This window comes from Pocillopora damicornis, chromosome 6, assembly GCF_964200805.1.
Source record: "Pocillopora damicornis chromosome 6, jaPocDami1.2, whole genome shotgun sequence".
NCBI classification, from domain to species: domain Eukaryota; kingdom Metazoa; phylum Cnidaria; class Anthozoa; order Scleractinia; family Pocilloporidae; genus Pocillopora; species Pocillopora damicornis.
In genome coordinates this window covers 14873050-14895000 of record NC_142675.1, presented here as the reverse complement: position 1 = coordinate 14895000, position 21951 = coordinate 14873050, and the positions used below count along the sequence as shown (strand labels likewise).

Genomic DNA, 21951 nt, shown 5'->3' with positions numbered 1-21951 from the left:
TGTCAATATGATAAGATTTTCTTTTACTTGCAAAGCTTACATAATTTAAACTGGATTAAGGTGGCTAGAAACAGTTTTCTGAGTCCCCAGAAACTATCTTACGGGACTTCCCCATAACACTAGCATAATAATAGTGATTGCCATGCCACGCCTACTATTTCAAACTTTAATACTATGGTCAAAAAACGTGTTAAATTGGTTCAATTGTGAAGAGGGCGAGTTGGTATTTGAGCGCTTTGAATATAGTCGGTAGGTGACTCGAAAAACTGTTTCCAGCCACCTTAAAATCAACGCCTCTATTTTTTTATGTCGATGGTCAAATCTGTCTTCGAATAACGTTGAATTGCGTCCTATGATCTCGATGATGCGTTTTATACAAGAGCCTCTGGCTCGGATGGTGTAAGGACAACCCTAACCTATGTCCTGACGTAAATAAACTGATTGATTGATTGATTGACTGACTGACTATGTTTTGGTGCGTGTGTCCTGTTTTGCAGATCAGAAAACAAGGAAGTCATATAAAAACGCATATCCTGCTATGTACAGTAGAACCCCGCTAACTCTAAGTTGGCAAGGTTCTACTATTCTTTGTTAATTGACCTTTAAGGAAAGGGGACTACATTTTTCATTTACGACTTTAACAGAACTGAGAAAATAAACGTTGACAGCATTGAATGCCTTTCTCTTTTCTCTTGGAGGTGTGTACAGATTTTCGCATTACCTATACTTTTTCTTGTTATGTTTAAAAACCATTAAAGAATGGAATACCTTGTGAATTGTAAATACGGTGGTTTCGTACCACACCGTCAGTGAATGCTACAGACACAACATGGCTAGGTTTTCGTTTGTAAATTGCTTTCTTGGCGAATGCATTGAAACGTTAATTCCTTGTACCATATTTACAATTTTGAGGGTTAGAGGGTTGAGAAAGTCACCCGTTCAAGCTGATCTACAGAAGAACTTACGGTGCAAATAACGCGGTTTAACCCGAAAACAAATGTATAACCAACGTACCGTTTTTGTCCGAAAATACTAAAACAATATTAGAGAAAAATAGAAATAATTTGTGTTCATTTCCTTTCCGAAGAGATAATTTGTTTTGGGGATTGCCAAAATATTAACGGCTAAGTGGAGAAGACTATTTTGTTGACTCAGCAAAGCCTTCTTGAAACTCTTCCACGCACAGTTCTGCCTATCGATGTGTCTCGTACCAGACCCTTCCTCTTTTACAGCAAACCTTTTGTCTCTGACATAAGTAAAATGCTGCGTACTCTTCACTAGTTTTCTGCGGGAGAAGTAGTATGCTCTCTGTCTAGATCTTCCTTTAGAGTGTCCAGTGATTGTTGGACCTACGAAGAAAAAAAGCCATGAATATTAGTGGAGATTTTTCGACTTTTATCGTTCGGACAAGCTTATTGAGCGTCAACGTCCACCCACCCTACAGGACTGACGGAAGGGGCTCAGGGAAGGGAGGGGGAGGGCTGTCGAAAACTTCTGCGCCTAAGTTACGTAATCTTTTGTTCACGAGTGCCTAAACTGCCAATTGGTTATAGAAGAATACAGATAAAAATCGATCTCTCTTCCGCAATTTAGGAGGATTTTTCCATCAGCGCATGCTGCCCAATATCATAACTTTCGTCTCTCTTCATTGGGATTACTCTTACGACAGGACATGAAACAATACCTGGTTCATAAGTTGAATTGATGAGGCAAGGACTTCTCGCCACCTTAAGGAAAAAAAAGAAAGCAAACTTAACGAGAAGGAAATTATAGAAAAGGTTAACCAAAAAGTTTCCACTTTGTTAGCACTAAACAGTACCTTCCATAGAAGATTAACAATTGAAAATAGTCCCACTAAGATTCGCGACTAACAACAGATTTAACACCTCACGTCATTCTAAACCTGAGTCACACCAAGGAATAGTATAACTAGGCTACTAACAGCTAGTCATGGACTAAATCACCTTTTCATTTCTATCTCTTGGATATGTTTCTGTTGTTGGAGAAGTTCTGCCCACTTCTTGGCATCTGCAGGGAAATCCCTAACAAAAGCAAACAGTATTATAGTGGCAATAATATTATATTTCCTGACAATTAACAGAATCCAACAAAAATCTTCTGGGATTTTCAATCGACTTACTGACGTTACGCTGTTCTTAACAGTAAACTAGAGGTTAAAACCCCAGGCTCAGAGAAGAGTATTAGATCAGAATGCACCTCAAACTTCAATCGCGCTACTTGGCAAATTCTGACCCTAACTAAGCCTAAACTACAATGAAATGAATTAGTTGCAAGGAAAGTTATACACTCAGCGTCAAAGTTCATGAAGACATTGTGGTTAGTAAATAACAAACATCCAGATAAAACAGTTAAATAGTGGAAAAAGGTTATACTTCTACATCTGAACAGCAGAGTTTGCAGCGAGAAAATGGAGCGGTTGGATGAATTTTAACAAACTCACTTGATGCTACCATCCCAGTAAATTCCTGTTTGAGTCGCACGTTCAAGTAAAAACAATCTGTACACGAGAACCAAGTTCAAAAAAAGCAATGCCCCAAGCCTGAGAAGGAAAAACATCAGTGATCAACTTCGACTATTTCCCGACAAAACTAACATATTAAATAAATCAGTTATGACATGCTTCGAACTTAGTGTGGTTTGTCGATATTGTGTAATTCAAGTGTACTAAATTATTCCAATTTGGAATTTGCAACCCGTGTCAGTCTTCTTAAGCATCCTTTGGCATGTTACCGCCATTTCAGTGCTTTTCTACATGGACAAACGTGTACCGAGGTGTCACTCCAGCTGAAGGTACGTAAATTACTCAAATCATCGATATGTAGGTCCGTTTATGATGTACACCCCACGTAATACAAATTGACGACGCGGTTTACAAGGGGTTTACACGTTATTTGTTAAAGGATGACTGCAGTCGTTCTGTAGATTGATCAACTGCAGTGGCACGGATTACAAGGGGTTTACACGTTATTTGTTAAAGGATGACTGCAGTCGTTCTGTAGAGTGACCAGCTGCAGTGGCACGGATTACAAGGGGTTTACACGTTATTTGTTAAAGGATGAATGCAGTCGTTCTTGTGAAAACAAGTCGGCCACATCCAAATTGGTATAACAACTATTACGCTGGTGTTAAATTTGATGACAGTCGTTTGTCGTTCGTATTCTTATAAGCCAGGGATTAACAAACCTACGTCAAAGTCTGTTCATCTTGAAAAGTTATGCCTAAATTTTTCAAGTTATTCATTTGAAATTCGTGTCAGTTCTCATCACCCACAAAATTCTCGTTCCTTTTTCTTTTAACAGGATCCCTTATACCAAATTAAAAGAGTATATTTAGTGGTTATCTCGCACAACAGCAAATCGTTTGTCCTACGAGTGGATATAAACAACAGTCGGCGCTCCGCGTTTGCTACTGCTTCAAGGCACCGAGTCAGATGTTTGCGGTAATAATAGACTTCTGTACCTTCGTGCTTTCAAAATTCAACCGCATTACCGAAATAAAGACAAGATGTACATAACAAAAAGCGCTGTAGGTTTCAACGCCATTTCTAAAACTGAATACATAACTCCAAAAGGCGTCCTTGTCAAAATACTTGACAAATGACCATTCATTAGCTTCTAGCGCCCATCTCTTTCAAAGCTAATTAAATTTTTCCAAGAAGATCGTGGCCTGTCCGAAATATTACCCCTTGCTAGATCTTTATGATGGACTAAACTTCTAAAAATTAAAAACAGAAGCTACTAAGCTTACGTTAGCTTGTTTCTAGAACTACGTCAGTTAAACATCACACATTCATTTCGGTCACGGCCCGTCTGCGAGTTTCGCTTTTATTTGTCGAAACAATGCAAAATTGAAATGTTAACTTCGCTAATTTCAAAAAATTTTGTCTGTAAAGAGTTGAGCTAGTTATCCAAGATATTAAAAGCAAGGCTGAAGCGGAAATTGTCAAACAATCCACGACTGCCCGGTGAGCAAAGAAAAATTGGTGGATTCTGAAAAAAGTAAACGAAGCTGCCTTAACTACCGCATACACAAGGAATTGTCTTTCTAGTTTTTCAGTGATGCAACGATAACGGTTTCGAATTTGCGATCGAAGTAACAACAATTACTATCACTGATTGAAGTAGAAATAATCAGCTGTGCATGCAAAGCGGAAGACAAGGAATGACGAGAACCAAGAAATTATTCGAGTATCTTGTAAACTGGAAAAATGCCTCCTGACGGACGACTTAATGACGAACAAGAAAATTAAACTTATACTAACTACTACACGCGTCCTTCTACACAAAGAAATGCGGAACTTTTAGAAACAGGTGATATCTAAATGTTCCTTTGTTTGATAATCGACAAAATAATATTTCTTCGAAGTTTCGTCCATAGGAGAACACTTTATTTGAATACCAGGTTGTAAACCGCCGTTTGAGTAGCAAATTAATATTAAGCATATCGTTATTCAGGAGTATAATCAAAATAAACAAGATGAACTTGTTAAGAACTCACAGTGCCTTGTTACGAAAACACCACACTTCGTCAATGGAACAAGCGCTTTCAAAAGAATCTTCGGACATGATTCGCGAACTCCCTCTTAAGAATAGCGTATATAAATGGAATAACTTTTCTCGCTACTTTATGAATTGTTGCTGCTTGACAAAATCTTCATTGTTTCGATAAGAAACGACACTCAATGAAATTACATTGTTTTCATTCCCAGAGCCACGAGATGGTAATACATTTGCATATGAGAGACGTCGATCATTCGAAACGGTAGCGGTCAAATAATTGCCCCCTAAAAGAACCCCTATTGAAAGAAGTGTCGTGACCTGAACAAACCGAATGGTTTAACAAGCCGGTCTCCCACAGCCTCAGGGCTTCATTGTTGAGAGAAGAACCTCCTTAAAGGCCATAATATTTGACTGTTTCATTTTTTTTCTCTTTATTATTATTATTTTTTTTGGTTCCTTTTCTCTTTCCCACTTTTAAGCTGCAAGATGAAAATGTCTGCAACTTACAGTAATGTCACAAGCAAGGCAAGGGGGTTTTTCACTGCAACTTCCGGCACATAGGATCTATGGGAAAAAAAAACAATATTCTTCCGTTTCCCATTGGTAAGTGTGAAATAAAGAGTAAGCAAGTTACAATGATAAAACCAAATAAAAAAGCCGGTCAAGGGAAGCACGTAACACCTCGTTAGACCTAAATACAAAAAAGCTTTTTTCTCTCTATTATAGGATCCTTACTCTTTAACCGTTACATCATAGATCGTTTCCAGAGAACAACGCTACGTTCACAATAAAACTGTATAATTCTGCTCTTATATCGTACCATTTCTGGTACATCACAATACCTTAACGTTTTTACTTTTTCTGTACCGAAATATTTTTTCGAGGAAAATGCCGAGTATTCTACCACGTTCCTTCTCCTTACATTTTCATTATATTGTGCAACAAACAGGTGTAAAAAGCTTTTTCATTTGACACAAAATTCAATCAACTAATTTTCAAGGAAGCGTGTGGCACCTTTAAGGCGAAGAACAGACCTCTGCACTCAAAGGATTAAAACGACTTAATGAAAAGGAAAAACAAATGAAAGCTTAAGTACAAAAAGTGAGATAATGGACAAACAGAGCCAGAGAGGGATGCCTTTGGACTAAGACTTACTTGAGAGGGGGGGTTCCCGTGTATTAACATTATCTTCTCTTGTCACGCGTAATGAGTCTATACTACAATGAGCTGCGTTGCTGGCCCAGTAACCAGCAACCAGCCAACCGCAGATTATGCAAATGTAAATAACGAGTTTCTTAAATCACCCACCTTAACCCTAGCAAGCCAGATATTGCTGTCTTCGGCCATAATCTTTGCAGCAGGCCTGTTTGGACCTCTGAAACAGCAACAAATTAGAAATAAACCTAGGTCTAAATAGGTCTCTCGTAGATGGTGTCATCTACGAGAGACCTTCTTGTCACAAGCTACCTTATTTCACACAATCACGTTGATCAACCGAATTTGAATTTCCAAACTGATTAAAACAAACACATTATTAAAACTGTTTCAGTCTGCTGATCAGATTAAGTGAAAGACAAGATTCATATTCAGTATGACTAGATTCACGTGGGTTTCGAGAACAAGATGTCACAGGAGGAGTCTGATATATTTCCGGTTTAATCACTTCCGACAACCAGACTAAATCATCCTTACTTCCGGCGGAACTTACGCTCAGTCTTCTCCGTGGCTGTTTCCATTGATTCCTTGCTCTTAATACTACGGTTCCTCTTATGTCTCCTGGTTGGCGATGTCTTCCTTTTCTTAGGCCACTGTCCTTCTGTAGTTTCTCTTCTCAGACTCTCCACTGCCCAAATGAGAAAAAAAAAAACCGACATCACGTGAGGTATATTGTACGAGTTTATTGAGAAAAAGGGAAGAGAAGTGCCAGGGAAGGAAGAATGGTGGTATCAATAGCACTTCACCACTTCCCCCCCCCCTCGCTACTTGATAATAACTTCATTGTTTCGATAAAAAAACGGCACTCAATGAAATAACATTGTTTTCATTCCCAGAGTCACGAGATGGGAAGATATTTGCATACGAGAGATGTCGATCAATCGAAACAGCAGCGGTCAAATAATTGTCCTCTAAAGAACTCCTATTGAAAGAAGTGTCGTGACCAGAACAAACCGAATGGTTAAACAAGCCAGTCTTCCACAACCTCTAGGCTTTATTTCTGTGAGAAGAACCTCCCTAAAGGCCATAATGTTTGACCCCCCCCCCCCAAATGTGGTCAAGGAAGATTTCAAGGCCTATAGCTTGTAACACATCACGAGTTCGATTTATTATCAGTGATCATTCTTGCTCCGAGTTATCTAATTTGTCTCGTCCACTCAGCTATGACGATAAAACGCCATAACTACTCATTACATCGTTTAGAAACGTAGCAAGCCATCATACAATCGCATTTTTCAAGACTTCCTATGAAGAGAAGAAATTTTAATACGCAAAAGATAGCAGCTTACCTAAAAATTTGAAGTAACCTTCAAGACCTTCCAATGCATTCTTCTCTATCATATCTATAACGCAAAACGCAGAACCGTTTATGGTTAGTTCCTGTACAGCGGTAGCTCCCATGAGAACAGGGAAGGACATATGATCAACAAACAAGTGCTAGATTTTGAGGCCTGAGCCCGCAATTATTGCCCTCGCGTTACAAGATGACCTCCCTACCAACTTGACAACACTCGACAAACGGTTCAGCATCCGAATTGTTATCTAATTGGATGACTGGAGTCTGAAATACACGAGGGCGTAGACGAAGATTTGAGAAAAATATTCGAATTACCGAGGTTAGAACTCGTATAAAACCAATTTTCTTTTCAATGTAGAAATTTCACGTCATCCCAGTAACCTCAAGTACAGAATACGTCACAGGTTTTGGCTAAATCATCGGAACTAACATCAAAATTAACAACACGGCGTTAAAATTTGATTTTAAAAAATCCGCTGTAAACAACATTTTATCCAAGTTAAAGGACAATCCAAATAAAACAGCTTAAGTTTGGGTTGGTCGTTTTATAGAATATTACAAGAACTGTGATTCGAGGATGAAAATTCAAGGAAAAATTGCTCTAACATGTTTAGTTTTGATATTATTTTTTTACGCCAGCTTGACACCATCTTACTAGAATCCAAACTATATTGATGGTATTGCAAGCATTTGATGTTGCAGCATTACTCTATGGAAATCAGCTTAATCTTGGAATTAATGAACTTGCCTTGAAACATTAATTTCGTACTATTGGCTTTTTACACTCGCCAGCGCAGAGCGGGAATACATCCTTCCTTGTAAAAAGCCAATCTCTCAAAACTAATAGATTTGCACGCTAGTCAATAAATGTTGGGAGAATCTAATTTCAAAACAGTGTGACCTTGGAAATTACCAAAACCTCAGTGAGCTGAGTTACATAATAAATGTTGTCTACCTAATCCTATCGGTGAAGGGTTACGAACGAAATTTACGAAGAATTTAAAAGCACACATTCAAACTACTTTAGAAAAAATTAACATGTATCCAAACCCTTAATCCACAACCTCGGATCGGAATGGCTGATTGTTGCAACTGGTTCATGGGGCTGAATTTACAAGAATCTTTTCTAAACACGGGGACCAATTTACAAGCACGACACACAATCATACAACATAGACATAATCACACTAAGAAAATAACCATCTACCAATTAAAACCCTCCGTGCGACCCATACAATAAATATTTCATGAACACAACAATAAAAGTACTGCGACTGTTTTGCTGGGTGTCATAAATTATACATTATTTCGACTCCACAACAGAATCCGTGCATGCATTCACAGCGAGAACCGGACAGATGGCGAATAAAGCCGAAGAGATTCTACCACATGTGCAGTTCGATACTCCAGCGGCTTGAAGATCTTCATGTCAGTTTCCCATTTCGAATACATCTCCTTTATATCCCTTTACTGATTTTTTTTCTCTTCGAAAGTTTAAAAATGCACTACCACGATCAGGTTTTTCAAGACTTTCAAAATTTGAATGAGCTTGTCGGACAACAATACAATTACTAAAGCAGTCATCTAATTGATCATGATCAGAGGTTGTACTCCAAATAAGTAATCATGCAAAGAGAAAGAACTGAGGTTTACGAATGATTTCCAAGTAAGTAATTATACAAAAAGACGGAATTTTGATACTCAAATAATTTCTTTTTGTACCCTTTAGACGAAGTAAATCAAGCACTATTTGATTATGAAAATTTTGCGCGATACTTGAACAAAAACGAACTGCTGACCACAAATACTAAGTCTCGTGGGTAAAACCGGTCGAGGCAAACCATTTTCCTGATGTAACCCAAGTTCTTCTAATAACGCGAAGTGAAATGTTAACTGCCTCAGCGAGAAGAATGGCTTTGTTTGGCTTTATAAGTCTACAATCATTGATGAAAGTCGTGCAAACACTCACGGCTCTTTTAATCCAACGATGAAGATAGATAGCTAGTTTTGAAGCTAAGAGGGCAACATGTCCACGAAAAAGCAAAGGAACAGAATGCCAATGTTGGTCGTAGTTCTTTTTCTCGTTAAGTTTTGGAACCAAACGGGACGAGAAACATACGGTTAACGACAAAGTAACCTTAATTAGCCTCGCTGAGTCCAATATTACGTACTGTAAATTAGTTCACTCAAATACAACCACAAGATACAAACATGTCTAACGATTAAAGAATTTCACGCATACTCACTTCTAACAAATCCCCATACTGACTTCTGGTAGTTGACTTCGGCTGATATTCTGTGGTAAATTCAAAAAATAGAACATCAACAAAACAAACAGGACATGAAACATGGAGTCCTATCAGTCGTCAAATGTGGCATCATTTCATACAAAGTGTACCAGACCTGTTTAAACATCACAACTTTTGAGAATCATCATGAATTTTATTTTTTTTAATGCCTCCAAAGCTTTTCCTTTAGTTCACCAAAGTGGACAACAAATACAAATGACTGTGGTAAAATTGAAGCAGGTTTGCTAACCGGAAAAAATTCCATCAAGCCGTTTGAGAACGTGTCGTGTATGTGGTAACACCGAAATGAGGCCATACCGCTACATATCGGCTGATCATTTTACGTCACACACTTGAGCAAATTTCATGCACACACTCGAGCAATTTTCACTCATAAATCAGTGTTTCTTGCGCTTTTCCTCCAATGCAGAGCAGTAGGTTACAAATAAATTAATTAGACTACTACTGAAACAGGTATACGTTTGAGCAGCTGCTAACCGGAACGAAACTTTAATATGCGTAGGACGTGTTCATGGCATCACGCCACCTATCATTCGATCACTCCGCGTCACACAATCAATATTGTTGAGCAAGATTCACAAACTAGTCATGCATAAACAAACACAAGATTCTATAAATTCCATGTAACAATGATTATTATCAATCAAATTAAAGCATCACTTTACCAGCGATCTGATAATAAAGATACGGGATACAAAATGCAATGCTATGGAATTGTACCTTAATCTGCTGGCCATAGATGAAGTGCGAGTGATACAATATCTGTAATGAACACTAAAACTATCGCCGTAAGGAATACCATCGTTTTTTACCTGAAAATCAAACGAGGCATTCATAAATACGAAGTTTTGGCTAAAATACCTGATCCAATCAACTGCTGTCAAAAAAACAACAACAACAAAAACAAAAATAAAAAATTGTCACAGCTACGATAAAAAAATAAAGGAAAAAATTTCAAACAGAGACAACGGACAACACAAATTGTGCTATTTTGCTTTGTTTTTTTATATTCCTTTTTGCAGGCGATTGGTTGAAAAGGTTGTGCAAAATCAATCAGTGATTACTTTTGGAACTTTATTTTGTCGTGAAGATCAAAAAGTACCCAGTAACTTTCTCACATATTCGGAAAATAATACATCTTTTGTAAGCTCTTTAATAAAACTGTTTACAATCGCTCGTTTCAGTCAGAAGTTAACGAAAAATTTATTATAACCATCACCAACCGTTCTACCCATGCGCTAAAAGGAAAAAAAAATACATATACAAGAACCTAACATGGCTTCGGTGAAAGATGTTATCAACCCTTAATACCCTAACGTCAGTATCATAGTGCATATTCTCCATACTGTTCTCTATACATCTCCTAAGTTGTCGACAAGGAGATCTTGTTTAAAAATCAAGAGAATTTTTAGTAGGTGATCATTTCGCTCATTCTTGAGACCTTAGTATGTGATTCAGGGGTGAAATGAGATGCTAATCAAAGGGTTACTTCAGTTTCTGGTCAAACAGTAGAGGAGCACAAACCTCAGCTTGTACAACGTACAGCTTTCCCGGACTACTTCCTGGTAAGCAATGCTGAGGATCACAATACAAGTTAACATTAATGAAGACGACGACATGGAGAGTGATTCCTTCAAACTTTCATAGCGTCCCTGATTCATCGGACAGAGCTTAACTCTGTCCATCAATATCGCCATCATTTACTCCGCAATTTGTCCTCTAAACATTTCTAGAAGATTAAGTAGAAACTTAGTCCCCTTCGCATCCATTTTGTAACGTCATACGCGTTGTATGACATACGACACAATGAGTGCGCAGAAGACTACCAATGGAAGCCAAGCTTGAATCTATTTATTTCTCCCTTTTAAAATGTAACTACAGTCAAATTCGTCATGCAAATGAGTTCTAATAGTATTCTTGGAAAACGAAAACTTGTGAAAACAACCCCTGGTGAGTGACTTATAATCATCTCCAAGCTCACCTGATATTCCGTTGTTGGCGAAAATTTGGGTCCAATGGCGTGGTTTAGTGACACTGTATAAGTGAGTATTCTTCTCTGACCATCGTCTGTTACCTCCCATGGGTTAAACACCAGATCTACAGAGTGTACAAGAAATCATACAGAATTCAAGGAGATAAAAAAAAAGCATAACAAAAAGAGACAACCACCCGTGGAATTTGCACGCAGCACGTGTGTAATTTCCAAGAATTACACACACTTGACACACGTGTAGATGTTGTAAGACACGTAAGCAGCACTGCGTTTTGTTTGTAATTCATAGCTCATTTTTGTGCCTCATTTCCGCAGGAACCGTGAAGTATACAAAGTAACATCGGCGTCCCTTATGCAAGCTTTGACATATCAATTTTCGAGCCCGGAAGACAGATTTGTATATTTCAAAGACATAAAGTTGAACACTAATCTTCTCCGATTGCGGCGAAGTAACTTATTACTTGTCGCAAATCTACTTCAGAACAACCGACAACCAGTTTTCATTATCCAGCCTTGTTGTTTCTCTATTTACAGCTGCGTGCGTTCAGTTTTCTATTCTGCCCACCTCAGTAATATTATCTGGTCAATCAAGTTGAAGCTAATTGAGTTTCTCGTAACTAAATAAATGACTCGAAAAATCGTTATGAAACTCCCTAAATGGACTTGCGTAACTTTCAAAGAAAAGAGTGGGCGTCAACTTGCTTATTTTTTTCTTCGGTAAGGAAAGTGTTACTTCAAATAAATGAACTACGATGAAAACAACAGGTAAAGAGTGAGCCTTAAAAGTGACCGGTTTTTAATTTCTCCCTACAATATCAACCCTGAATTACACATTAAGGTCTTGAGAAGAAAGGAAATGATCATCGACAAGAAGTTCGTGATTGTTACACAAATTCTCCTCGTCAGCACATTTGGAAATTTATAGAGAACAGTTGGGAGAATAAACGCATGTTGATGTTAGGGTGTAAAGAGTTCATCTATACACACCTTTTGTTCTTCTTTCCTTTTGTACTCTTTTGTAGAAGTCAGACTCTGTGAACAGGAATTCAAATAGCGTATCTACGCTAACAGGAAACTCCTGTAAACAAAGACAAAGAAACAAGAAAATCTGAAAATATGATTCTTGAACCACTGGTTTGAGTCCATAAATCCTTTACATGCAAGACTATTCCTTAGATTATGACTATGTTGTACTTATAACACATGTTAGGTTAAATAATTTCCAAATCAGCTGGTTTACAGATTGTAGTGCTTAAAAAAACTTGTTAACATCAATGTGCCCTGAAGTTTGTACTACATACCTCGTTAAAAAACTCTTTGCTGAGATGAGCCTCACACATACAACTCACTGGGACTAGTGGAAAAATACATTTAATTTAATTTTAAAAAAAATCATCTCACAACTTAAAGCAACTTAACTCTTTATTTTCTAGCTTGGAATTCATTCTCCCATCTAGCAACTTCTAAATAATTTTCTAAAAATTTGAAGTCTTGGCAAGAAGATTATTTCATGATTGAGACCAATCCAAGCATAGTTTGATGCTAATCAAAATCTCAGATTTGCTGTCAATCAAATCCTGAAGAGAGACACTCCATGCATGTCAGTCTGACATGTTATTTGTGTCCTGCCATAAAACTAAACACTCACTTTGACTATTTTTACCTAATTTTTCTAAATAGAGAATATACCACAAATATATAAGAATTAGATACTTCTCCTGCATAACCAATGTTTGAACTCAAGATGGGCTGATGTACTTTAGTGGAAAGTGACATTTTATGATAATATTTCAAAAAAGAAAAAAAAAGGAAAAGCCATGCAAAATAGCTGGTGCACATTATAAAGAAGGGTTAATTTTTAACAGCAGCTGAATGATTACTTTTAACAAAGTTGCATTGCAAATTTGCAAACTTCTTGCTATCAAATAAATAATAATTAGAATTAAAATTACTATGAATGTTATTTGTTATCGTCAGTATAATTATTGTGATTATTAGTATCACAAGTGCTGTATTTCCTACATTCTTCCAGTTCATCTTCATGGTTATCAGATGCTGTACCCTCTTCTTCCAGATCACTGCTCAGGTCTTTCTTTTCCTTTGTCTCGGCAGAATCTTCCACATCCACCTTTCTTTTTTTAACACCAGGAGACCTCATCCAATTTTTAAGCTGTAGATGAGGAGATAATATTCTGGACTGGGGATGACTACCTGTTATGGCCTCATTGGAGCTCTTCCTATCTTCAGAGGCTGGAAACTGGCCTGAGTCCTGTCCTGGTGATAATGATGCCCCTGGAGAAGGTGGGGTGATAGCCACTTTTGGTGCTCTTTCACCTTCCTTGCTGGGTATAGTCTAATGAGGAAGAGTTGCATGTGTTAACTTCTTGACACACATGACTTGATCAAAAAAAATTGTGATTGTTGGACAAGCATTGCATGATGCATTGTCTGATGCAATGGGAAGACACTAACTTTGTGTCAAGGTGTTTTAAAGATACTAAAAATCAAAAGGCATCTTTACTGTTTCCATGTATGCACTCTGCACAATTTCAACAGTTGGGATCACACATACACTTTAAACATGTATGTGTATATAGATTGTTATACAAATTGCACATAATGTATGTAAGTATCCCTTACTCTAAGATAAACTCTTCAATTGGTCAGGAGACTCAGTAAATAGATAACTAACTGAGTGGTCAAGGCATCTAGTTATTATCCTCACCAAGTTTTTTGTAAATTGGGTATAGTAACTGTAAGGGATACTTTCACTGACAAGTAACTGGGTAACAACAAATCAGCTTCAATACTTGTAGACCACTAGATTTATAAGGAATAATGACCATTTTGTTCTGTCAAAATAGTTTGGTAAGCACTAGGGTTTTCTTCTTCCATTTTTCTTTACAGTCAGACATATTGCTTTGTGCAAATGCCACAGATTTTACTCAACAGTTTTAAGCAACATATCTTAGGACAGCATCAGATGGGTTTACATCATACTGCAAAATAAAGACATTATGGGGGCCACACACTGTCACCCACTAAATCTATGACTTAGAAAATTAGCTGTAACTGTATTTTCAACAATCAGTAAGTAGAACACCCAAGTACCACCATTCTGCCCCCCCCCCCCCCCTCCTCTCCCTCAGACACACACAAACACTCTTCTGTCAGGGCTTTAACACCATACCCACAACATACCTGATTTCCTGGTCCATTTTCAGTTCCTAGAGAGCTCTGGCTTTGACTATGAGAAGATAAACTGTCTGAGGGTGTTTCACCTTCAACATCATCCTCACTTACAGAGTCTTCAGACACCCCATGTTTTTCATCATCATCATCTGAATCATCATTCTCAGAACTGTCTTCTCTTCCTTCTGAGTACTTTCCAACTAGCTGGATAAGTTCTGATGGGGTCATGGGCTGAAATGATCCACCAAGATACATACATAAGTAATAGAGCAAGTCCATTGGATAAAGGCACTTATTAATATAAGGTAAAATATGTGCTAAGTAATATAAAGGTCACAAACCTGATCTAAAAGTGCATTTTGCCAAATCCTAAATAATACAGTGTAAGTTGAATCTCTTGATATCAGTGAAGCAAAAAAATACTGTGGATTGAAAACACAAAAACAGGTCATTAACAAATACTGTTTTTATTTCAAAACTACCTGCAAACCTTGTTCAAAATATTCTGAATGGAAAACGCCACACCAAGACCATGTGAGTAATAAGTAATTATCTACTAGACAACTGAGATGAAGTAAGTTACCATTCATGGTGACAAATTTGGAATGGAGTGATTTTCAGCTACTAGTAAAATTATGCTCTGACTCAAAAAAAAAAATTATGACAGGGAAAGAAAACTGTTTCAATCTGGAAGATTGAGTTCACAATAAAACTATTTTAAACTAAGTGTTTCCTTTGCTGAAGAATTATGTCAGTCAATCTGGAACAAAAGACCAAACTGATACAAGTTGAATTAGATTAAAAAAAATTTGATGTCCATTCATTTTCACCTCACAGTTTTCATTAAGAATTCAGTTAAAGGGGAAAAGTAATTAACAGGAAAATAACACATAACAGCTCCAAAATCTGAAGAGAAAAACGCTCAGGCCAAAAGGATTGAGCCATCTTAGGTGTCTCATAAACTATCCGTAATCTTCAATATTAGCCACACTAATCTTTAATGCTAATACAAAGGTAGTATACAAGGAAACTATGTGTACCTTTTCAGACTCTGTAAAAACTTGAACTGCATTGGGGATAACCAGTGCAGTTTTTTCCTTCTTTATACTAGTTATATCCTTACACTGAATGGTCACCTACATTGGGATACACAGAAAGTATTCAGACACATTTAAAACTCATCACTCAGAGAGGCCACAAGTCAAGCTCTGGGAAATTGATCCAAACAAATTGAAGTACCAGCCCAAAAACAAACATCCAATTCCAACTTGACCAAAGTTGATCAATTATTATAACAATCACTCCAAATACACTCAAATTGGTTGTTAGAGACTGAAGTCTTTGTTAATTTTTTCAAAAGGTTCCATCTTGGAAGGTCTCTTATTCCTTACAGGTAACATCATTGAGCATTTGAATGAGCGGTAGTTTTCAAGTGTTTCTTCACCACTCCTCCTCCTTTTTTAAATTGTTGACACCCGAAGTGTAGAAACAAGCTTTTATGGTGACTCTGAATGCAAATGAGTCACTCACTCAGTGAATAATTCTGTGCTTTTCTAACCAAAAGAAAACTTGTTTGATTCAGTGCCACATATCTTTAATTTCAACCAGTGAAAAAATAATTGTCACATAAAAATGCATTCTGAGGTACATCATTTCTGTGGCAGAAAACATTTAGAGGTTTGTCATCAGATGCAAGTGGGAAAAATCTTTGTAAACAAAGATCATCATGCTACAAAGCCCATGTTCATTGAGAAATTGTGAGGCAAAACATGACATAGGGATGTAATTTGACATGTGTGGTAAAAGAAAGATTTGGATCACAGCATCTAATTTTGCAAATGGAAATTTGATGAACACAGGATATTATTTTGTAAACTGCCTGAGGTATGCATTTAATCATTCTGCAGAGTCGGATGGTAACCATCATTCTGGATTTTTCAGTGACTTTCTAGAAGCTTTAAAGCACGGTCACAAAGTGAGACTAAAAAACCCTTGAAACTTAAGTCACTAATCTTTACATTGCAAGACTACTGATCATACGTTTGCACACATATTTCATTTCAAGATTATTTTATCCACAAATTGGCCTTAGGTATTCTTTGATTTTTTCTTCCATCTGGAAAGGGGGCTCAAGGCTAGGTTGCAAATACTTGCCAGCCATGGGAGCTGTGTTGGTGGCATCTGGATGCTGGCTTGCCATGTTGGATATCTCTAGATACCCAGGGAACCAATCTTTCAGTTTGCTTGAGGCAGCAGTTAACTCAAAGAAGAACATTCAACAGCCCTTTGACTTAATATCCTAAACAGTTTTGTTTGACCATTTTTATTTTGCCACATTGGAATTAAAATGGAGAAACTTTCATTTTCACATGCAACAGCTTGCACACAGGTTTATATTTACTCAAAATGGTGGTTATGTTATCCTATAGCACAACTAGAACTGGGGCCACAAAGCCAATTATATCTTTTTAATGAATGTAACACATACGACTTCTCCTTTCATCAATAGGAACACTGATTCAAATTGCATATAACTTAACCTTAATGAAACAAAGCACTTACAAATGTTTCCCAACCAAAGATATTGGCATAGAAACAGAGCCAGTTTTGTGAGATATAGAGGCGGCCATGAACTAAAATATCTCTCTGCAATGCACAAGAATAATCTGTGAAAAACAAAACAAAAAAAAAAGATTAATACTAACTATTGAAAAAGAAAGCTATGTTTTTCTGTCTTTACATGACACAAGTGGAAAAAGTAACCACTCTTATTTGTAATGTATAATGAACATTTGAGCAGGTTTAAATGTTAAAATAAACGGACAAAGCTACCAAGAACAAGGACAAAATAACACTTTGTAGGAATACCAGAGTCCAAAGTCCTTTTATTAGAAATATTATTTCAAAGTTCTACACTACTACATGTACATATAGGTGTAGTCCTAACTAATAGGATACAAAGACTGAATGCATGCAAGCGAACTACAAGTCAAAGTTTTGTCCAGTTCAGCTGTCAGAGCTGAAGGTTAATACCTAGAAAATGTTGGCTGTAACTAACAAGGGCACCCAGGTACAGACATAATTACTCTGACAGAGAAAAGTTATCAATCATTCTCAATTTTGGGACAATTCAAATTCAAGTAATATTTTGCAAAACAGATTGCATCATTCAAAAGGATCTTTTCCTATGTGAGGCATTTAAATCTCTTTTTATATCTTTGTTGTTGCTCTTGTTTACAAATAACATTTTCCAAGCTTTCATGTAAAAGTAAAGTGTTCAATCTCTCACCAGGTCTTTCAATCTTTACCTTTAACAAATATTATGGTCCTACAACATGGGGGTCATCTTGCAAGAAGTTTATCCTGTACATCAAACTCTAGTGACTATATGATTTAATTCTCTGTCACAGAAATTAGATGAGGTTCAACTTCACCCAATGTGCATCAAATTGTATGCTTTAAACACTATGATGACAATGACTTACCTACAATCAATTGCTCACTCTCAGGAAGTTCTTTAAATAATCTTTTGAAGTCTCCACATTTTGTCTTATAACTAGAAAAAATCTACAAAGGTAAAGTGATGTGATACAGCAATAATAGGACAGTTATAGAAAAACAATAATATAATACAGTCTGTAATAATAATAAAACAATAATAATAAAACATGCCATCTGGGCTTGAGCACTCCAAAAAATCATTTGAACTCAGATACAATCATGACCCCCTTCCCCATAAAAAAAAATATTACAAATTTCAAGTTCAGTTCAATGAGAACTCACTGAGTGACAAACCCCTCTATCTAATTTGACCAAATTTCCATCAAATAACAATCAATACATCTCTACCTGATTGAATGAAGCAGGAAGCCAATTACCAGGTGACTTCTGGAAGAAAAATTTAACTTGATTCAGCACTCTGAGAGTTACTGTACATAATAATTATAACAAAATAAAACAGGTGAGGTAGCACAGTACAAAAAAGCAAGTACTTACCGGTGATTTTCTGACTTTATCCCCAGCTTTGCTTCCTTTTCTCTCTGGTTTAGCATTGGGTAGTGTTGCTCTCCTTGATGGACTCAAATCCCTTATTTTTGATTTCAGACTATGTGTTATACTCTTACTGAAATAGGAAGAATATTGGTGATTACAATTCATGACACAAAAATTGACCACATTTACAACCATTTTATGACATTGGGCCACAAAACAAAGGCTTTTAAAAACGTTCAGCTTGGAGCCCCATCAATGTACTATCATCTGTTGAGAAAGCTATCAACAATAATTATAACCATCTACACCTGCCTCTTGACAGGAAAGTAATAATAAAATTCTGAGGCAAGAGGAAGGGTTGTTAATGTACATTTAACTTATTAGACATTCAGGTGTGTACTCTCATCACGTATTTTTGCAAGTTGTGCCCTACAAATGACCATATTTAACAATTATTTCCTGAAAAGTAGGTGAAAAGTAGTGGATATTTACCAAGCCACAAAGTGGCAAGGTACAGGCTGGAAATATCCACCACTATCAATGACACTGAAAAGAATAATAATTTTAGTACGTACCACACAGAAACCAAAAAATTAGTTAATTTCTTGTCAGTGTAATAAAAATGATCAGAAATTAAATTGTTGATGCACAATTTTGTCTCTCCATCTGCTTGTAGGTGAATAGTACTTTCTAATCACTTCTGAACCAACCAATCAATGTGCACAAAAAGCACCATTCACCAATGTGGTACATCCTAAAGCAGGATATTTGTACTCAATTTGAGTATTATTGAACTCTGCTTAGTGCAGTTGGATAACAGAAATGCCTCTAGACCACATGCAGTGTGTATTTGTTTAAAAGATATCAAGAGAAGTATAGCTACTACTTTCAGAAAGTAATTACAAAGCCTTTTCCATGGTTGTTTAGTGTATTTATTTCTAGAGCAGTCATCCACATTGTGTACCTTCTAGCCGAAGTTCTTTGACCACCTTCATCGCCATCATCAAGACTGTAAAGGTATTGAAAAATCTCCTGTGATTCTCAAATTAGGTCTACTCATCTTCAAACACTCACTGGTCACTGCTTTTGGTTAAAGAGCATATAATTCAAATACCCATCACAGTCCATGAAAGGAAAAACTATTCACTTTTTGTTTTTAATGTGCAAACCAAAGTGAATTCTAGTAAAAGTTGTTCCAAAAAATAAAAGAATTTATCAACCCCTTGCCTTTTACCTGAGAGGTAAAAAAAATACTTCTAACTTGAATATTTTCCTGATAAAACTTTAATATATCCAATGGTCAAACCCAAACCCTAACCTTAACCTAATAATTTCCACTAAAAAAAAATACAAGGTTTCTTTCACCTGAGATATAACAAACTTCATATCAAATGAGTCATTAAACCCTTTCATCCTAACAACAGTATCCATATTCTTGATACTATTTTCTATACATTTCCTTTAGATTAATAAGGAGAATTTATTTTGCAATCAAAGCTTCTTTGCTTTGTGACCATTTTCTTTATTCTCACAATCTTAATGATGTTTTAGTATTGCTGTAAGGTGAAATTAGATGCCAGTCACTTGTAAGGTATAAAGGGTCATGCAACTGCAAAATTCAATATTGCATGCAATACAACTTATTGAAACTGTAACTGAGGCAAAACCAGACATATCCCAGTTACAACATCAAGCCCATTATTCACTAGTGCAGTTGTCATAAATTTTTTACTGTATAATTAATGTAATTACATTTAAAAAACCCTCTTATTCTGTCAAGGGAGTTTAAAAGGAAATAAAACATCAACATTTGGAGCCACAGCACTGGAAACTACTCCTGTTACTGTGCATAATTTACTTCGGTCCATAAAAATTGGTTTTTTTTTACTGTGAGAAGAAGAAGCCATAAAGCTCTCCACTTTAAATAAAGCTTATTCTACACTAAGCCAATACTAATTCACTGATTGATGATTATGCAAATGTTGTGGGGAAAAACACTCAGCTGAACATTAATAGTGAAAGTGTAACTGATGCAAATCCTGAAGTCTTTGGGCCAGGAAAAGGAGTTCAAAGCTTCATTTTTCTGTTTTTCGATTTCCATGCCATGTTTTAAATGAGGACTTAATCTGCAACGGTTTTAAGCAGCCAAAAACGGATAATAATAAGATCTGACAACCTGAAACATCTGTTTTTAAAACAGCAATTTGTAATTATAATTTTCCTCTCAGAAATCCTCTCACCGTAAATGAACTAAGAAGATTGGTACATGCGTTCTCACCCGTACGTACTGATGTTATCAAACCAAAGCAGCATTTGTGTGAAATTTAAATATAAACATTCATAAGATTTCAATCTTAAACTGCATTGTAATTTGGATTTCGAATATCAATCAAATTAAATAAGGGTCTGAGATATTCAAAAATTGTACCAATTAGACGGAACTGCAGTGTCAAAGAACAAGCTCCCGTTTTGCATTGAATGATTTCATGAAAATTGCAAAAAATAGTTAAATCATACATACGATATATTTAGAAACGCAAAAATCAAGAAATATGTTCATAAATGTTGTTATGAAGAGCTAGACGTTTCTATTATTCTCACTGTTAATTAACCCCACACTGAAAATTTACTAACCTTTCCAGCAAATCCTCTTGGGAGGAGGAGAACTCTTTCGGTTTTCTAATTTAAATAAGAAAATATACAGCACAAATTAAAAGGCGGCGAAAGAGGTCTCTGTACTAATCCTGTTTGACCCAAAGAGCGCTAACACTTGATTTTAGATCTGTGCAGGTAACCTTGTGGTAGATGATTTCTTGCTGTCTTGAATTTTAACCTCCTCGTCATTGCCTGCGTCGCATTTATCTAAGTCGAGGCTTGTGGGTCGCTCTTTCTTCGTTTCGTTCTCTTTAACTTCCCCTGCATCTGCCGCATTAGAGGAGATACTTTCCTCCATGCTCTCACCTAAATTTATTCCTCTGTTATTACATGATGGCGAGAAGTTCAATTTTCCAATCGCCCCCAGATGACCACATTGGTACTTAGGCTTCCTCGGTCGCTTACGCCCGTCGTCGCACATCGGGGGAGGGGGGGGGGGGGGGAAAGCGAAAGACTGAGTAACCTGTGTTCTTGCCCAAGCTACACTGACCTGTTCTAAGCAATCAGTTAATAAACGAGGCGTGATAGTAGTGTACAAATATAATGAGAAAGTATGGGTCAAGCCGCATTCTTTACGCGGCCTCTTCCAAGTCTCCATCTTCCTCTGGTTACTGGGGCGCAGACAATTTGAGCATTGCGATAGCTTCAACGATCACGATACGACTATGATATTCTGTTCTTTTAAATTTGAGCCCGAGTAGCTATAGTTTACTTGGAGGCTCTTTAAAAAAAAAGAGGATTGACCGGCACAAACGAGTGGCTTGTAACTCTCGCGGC

The 21951-nt window shown here is 36.8% G+C and overlaps 1 protein-coding gene across 4 annotated transcripts in view; it reads right to left on the bottom strand.

The window, feature by feature from the left end:
* The window catches only part of LOC113666486 (protein Aster-B), a 21662-nt gene extending 108 nt beyond the window's left edge, over positions 1-21554 (bottom strand). Inside the window, exons 1-25 of one of the 4 annotated variants that reach the window (XM_089208679.1) lie at positions 21315-21554; positions 21154-21198; positions 19484-19528; positions 18523-18649; positions 18376-18414; positions 18012-18093; positions 17089-17192; positions 15567-15662; positions 14868-14948; positions 14536-14757; positions 13546-13687; positions 12636-12688; positions 12322-12412; positions 11323-11438; positions 10866-10916; positions 10062-10153; positions 9279-9328; positions 7025-7078; positions 6229-6363; positions 5829-5895; positions 5028-5084; positions 2462-2560; positions 1965-2042; positions 1685-1727; positions 1-1349 (exon numbers count right to left, since the gene is read on the bottom strand). The exon at positions 1-1349 is cut by the window's left edge and continues 108 nt beyond it. In XM_089208679.1, the coding sequence (XP_089064805.1) occupies positions 1278-1349; positions 1685-1727; positions 1965-2042; positions 2462-2560; positions 5028-5084; positions 5829-5895; positions 6229-6363; positions 7025-7078; positions 9279-9328; positions 10062-10153; positions 10866-10916; positions 11323-11438; positions 12322-12412; positions 12636-12688; positions 13546-13687; positions 14536-14757; positions 14868-14948; positions 15567-15662; positions 17089-17192; positions 18012-18093; positions 18376-18414; positions 18523-18649; positions 19484-19528; positions 21154-21198; positions 21315-21472 (2199 nt within the window). In that variant the 5' untranslated portion in view covers positions 21473-21554 and the 3' untranslated portion in view covers positions 1-1277. Of the gene's footprint in view, positions 1350-1684; positions 1728-1964; positions 2043-2461; positions 2561-5027; positions 5085-5828; positions 5896-6228; positions 6364-7024; positions 7079-9278; positions 9329-10061; positions 10154-10865; positions 10917-11322; positions 11439-12321; positions 12413-12635; positions 12689-13356; positions 13688-14535; positions 14758-14867; positions 14949-15566; positions 15663-17088; positions 17193-18011; positions 18094-18375; positions 18415-18522; positions 18650-19483; positions 19529-21153; positions 21199-21314 lie in introns of all 4 variants that reach the window. The other 3 variants (XM_027182276.2, XM_089208678.1, XM_089208680.1) reach the window with 3 other exon arrangements.
* Between the last annotated feature and the right edge of the window lie 397 nt (positions 21555-21951).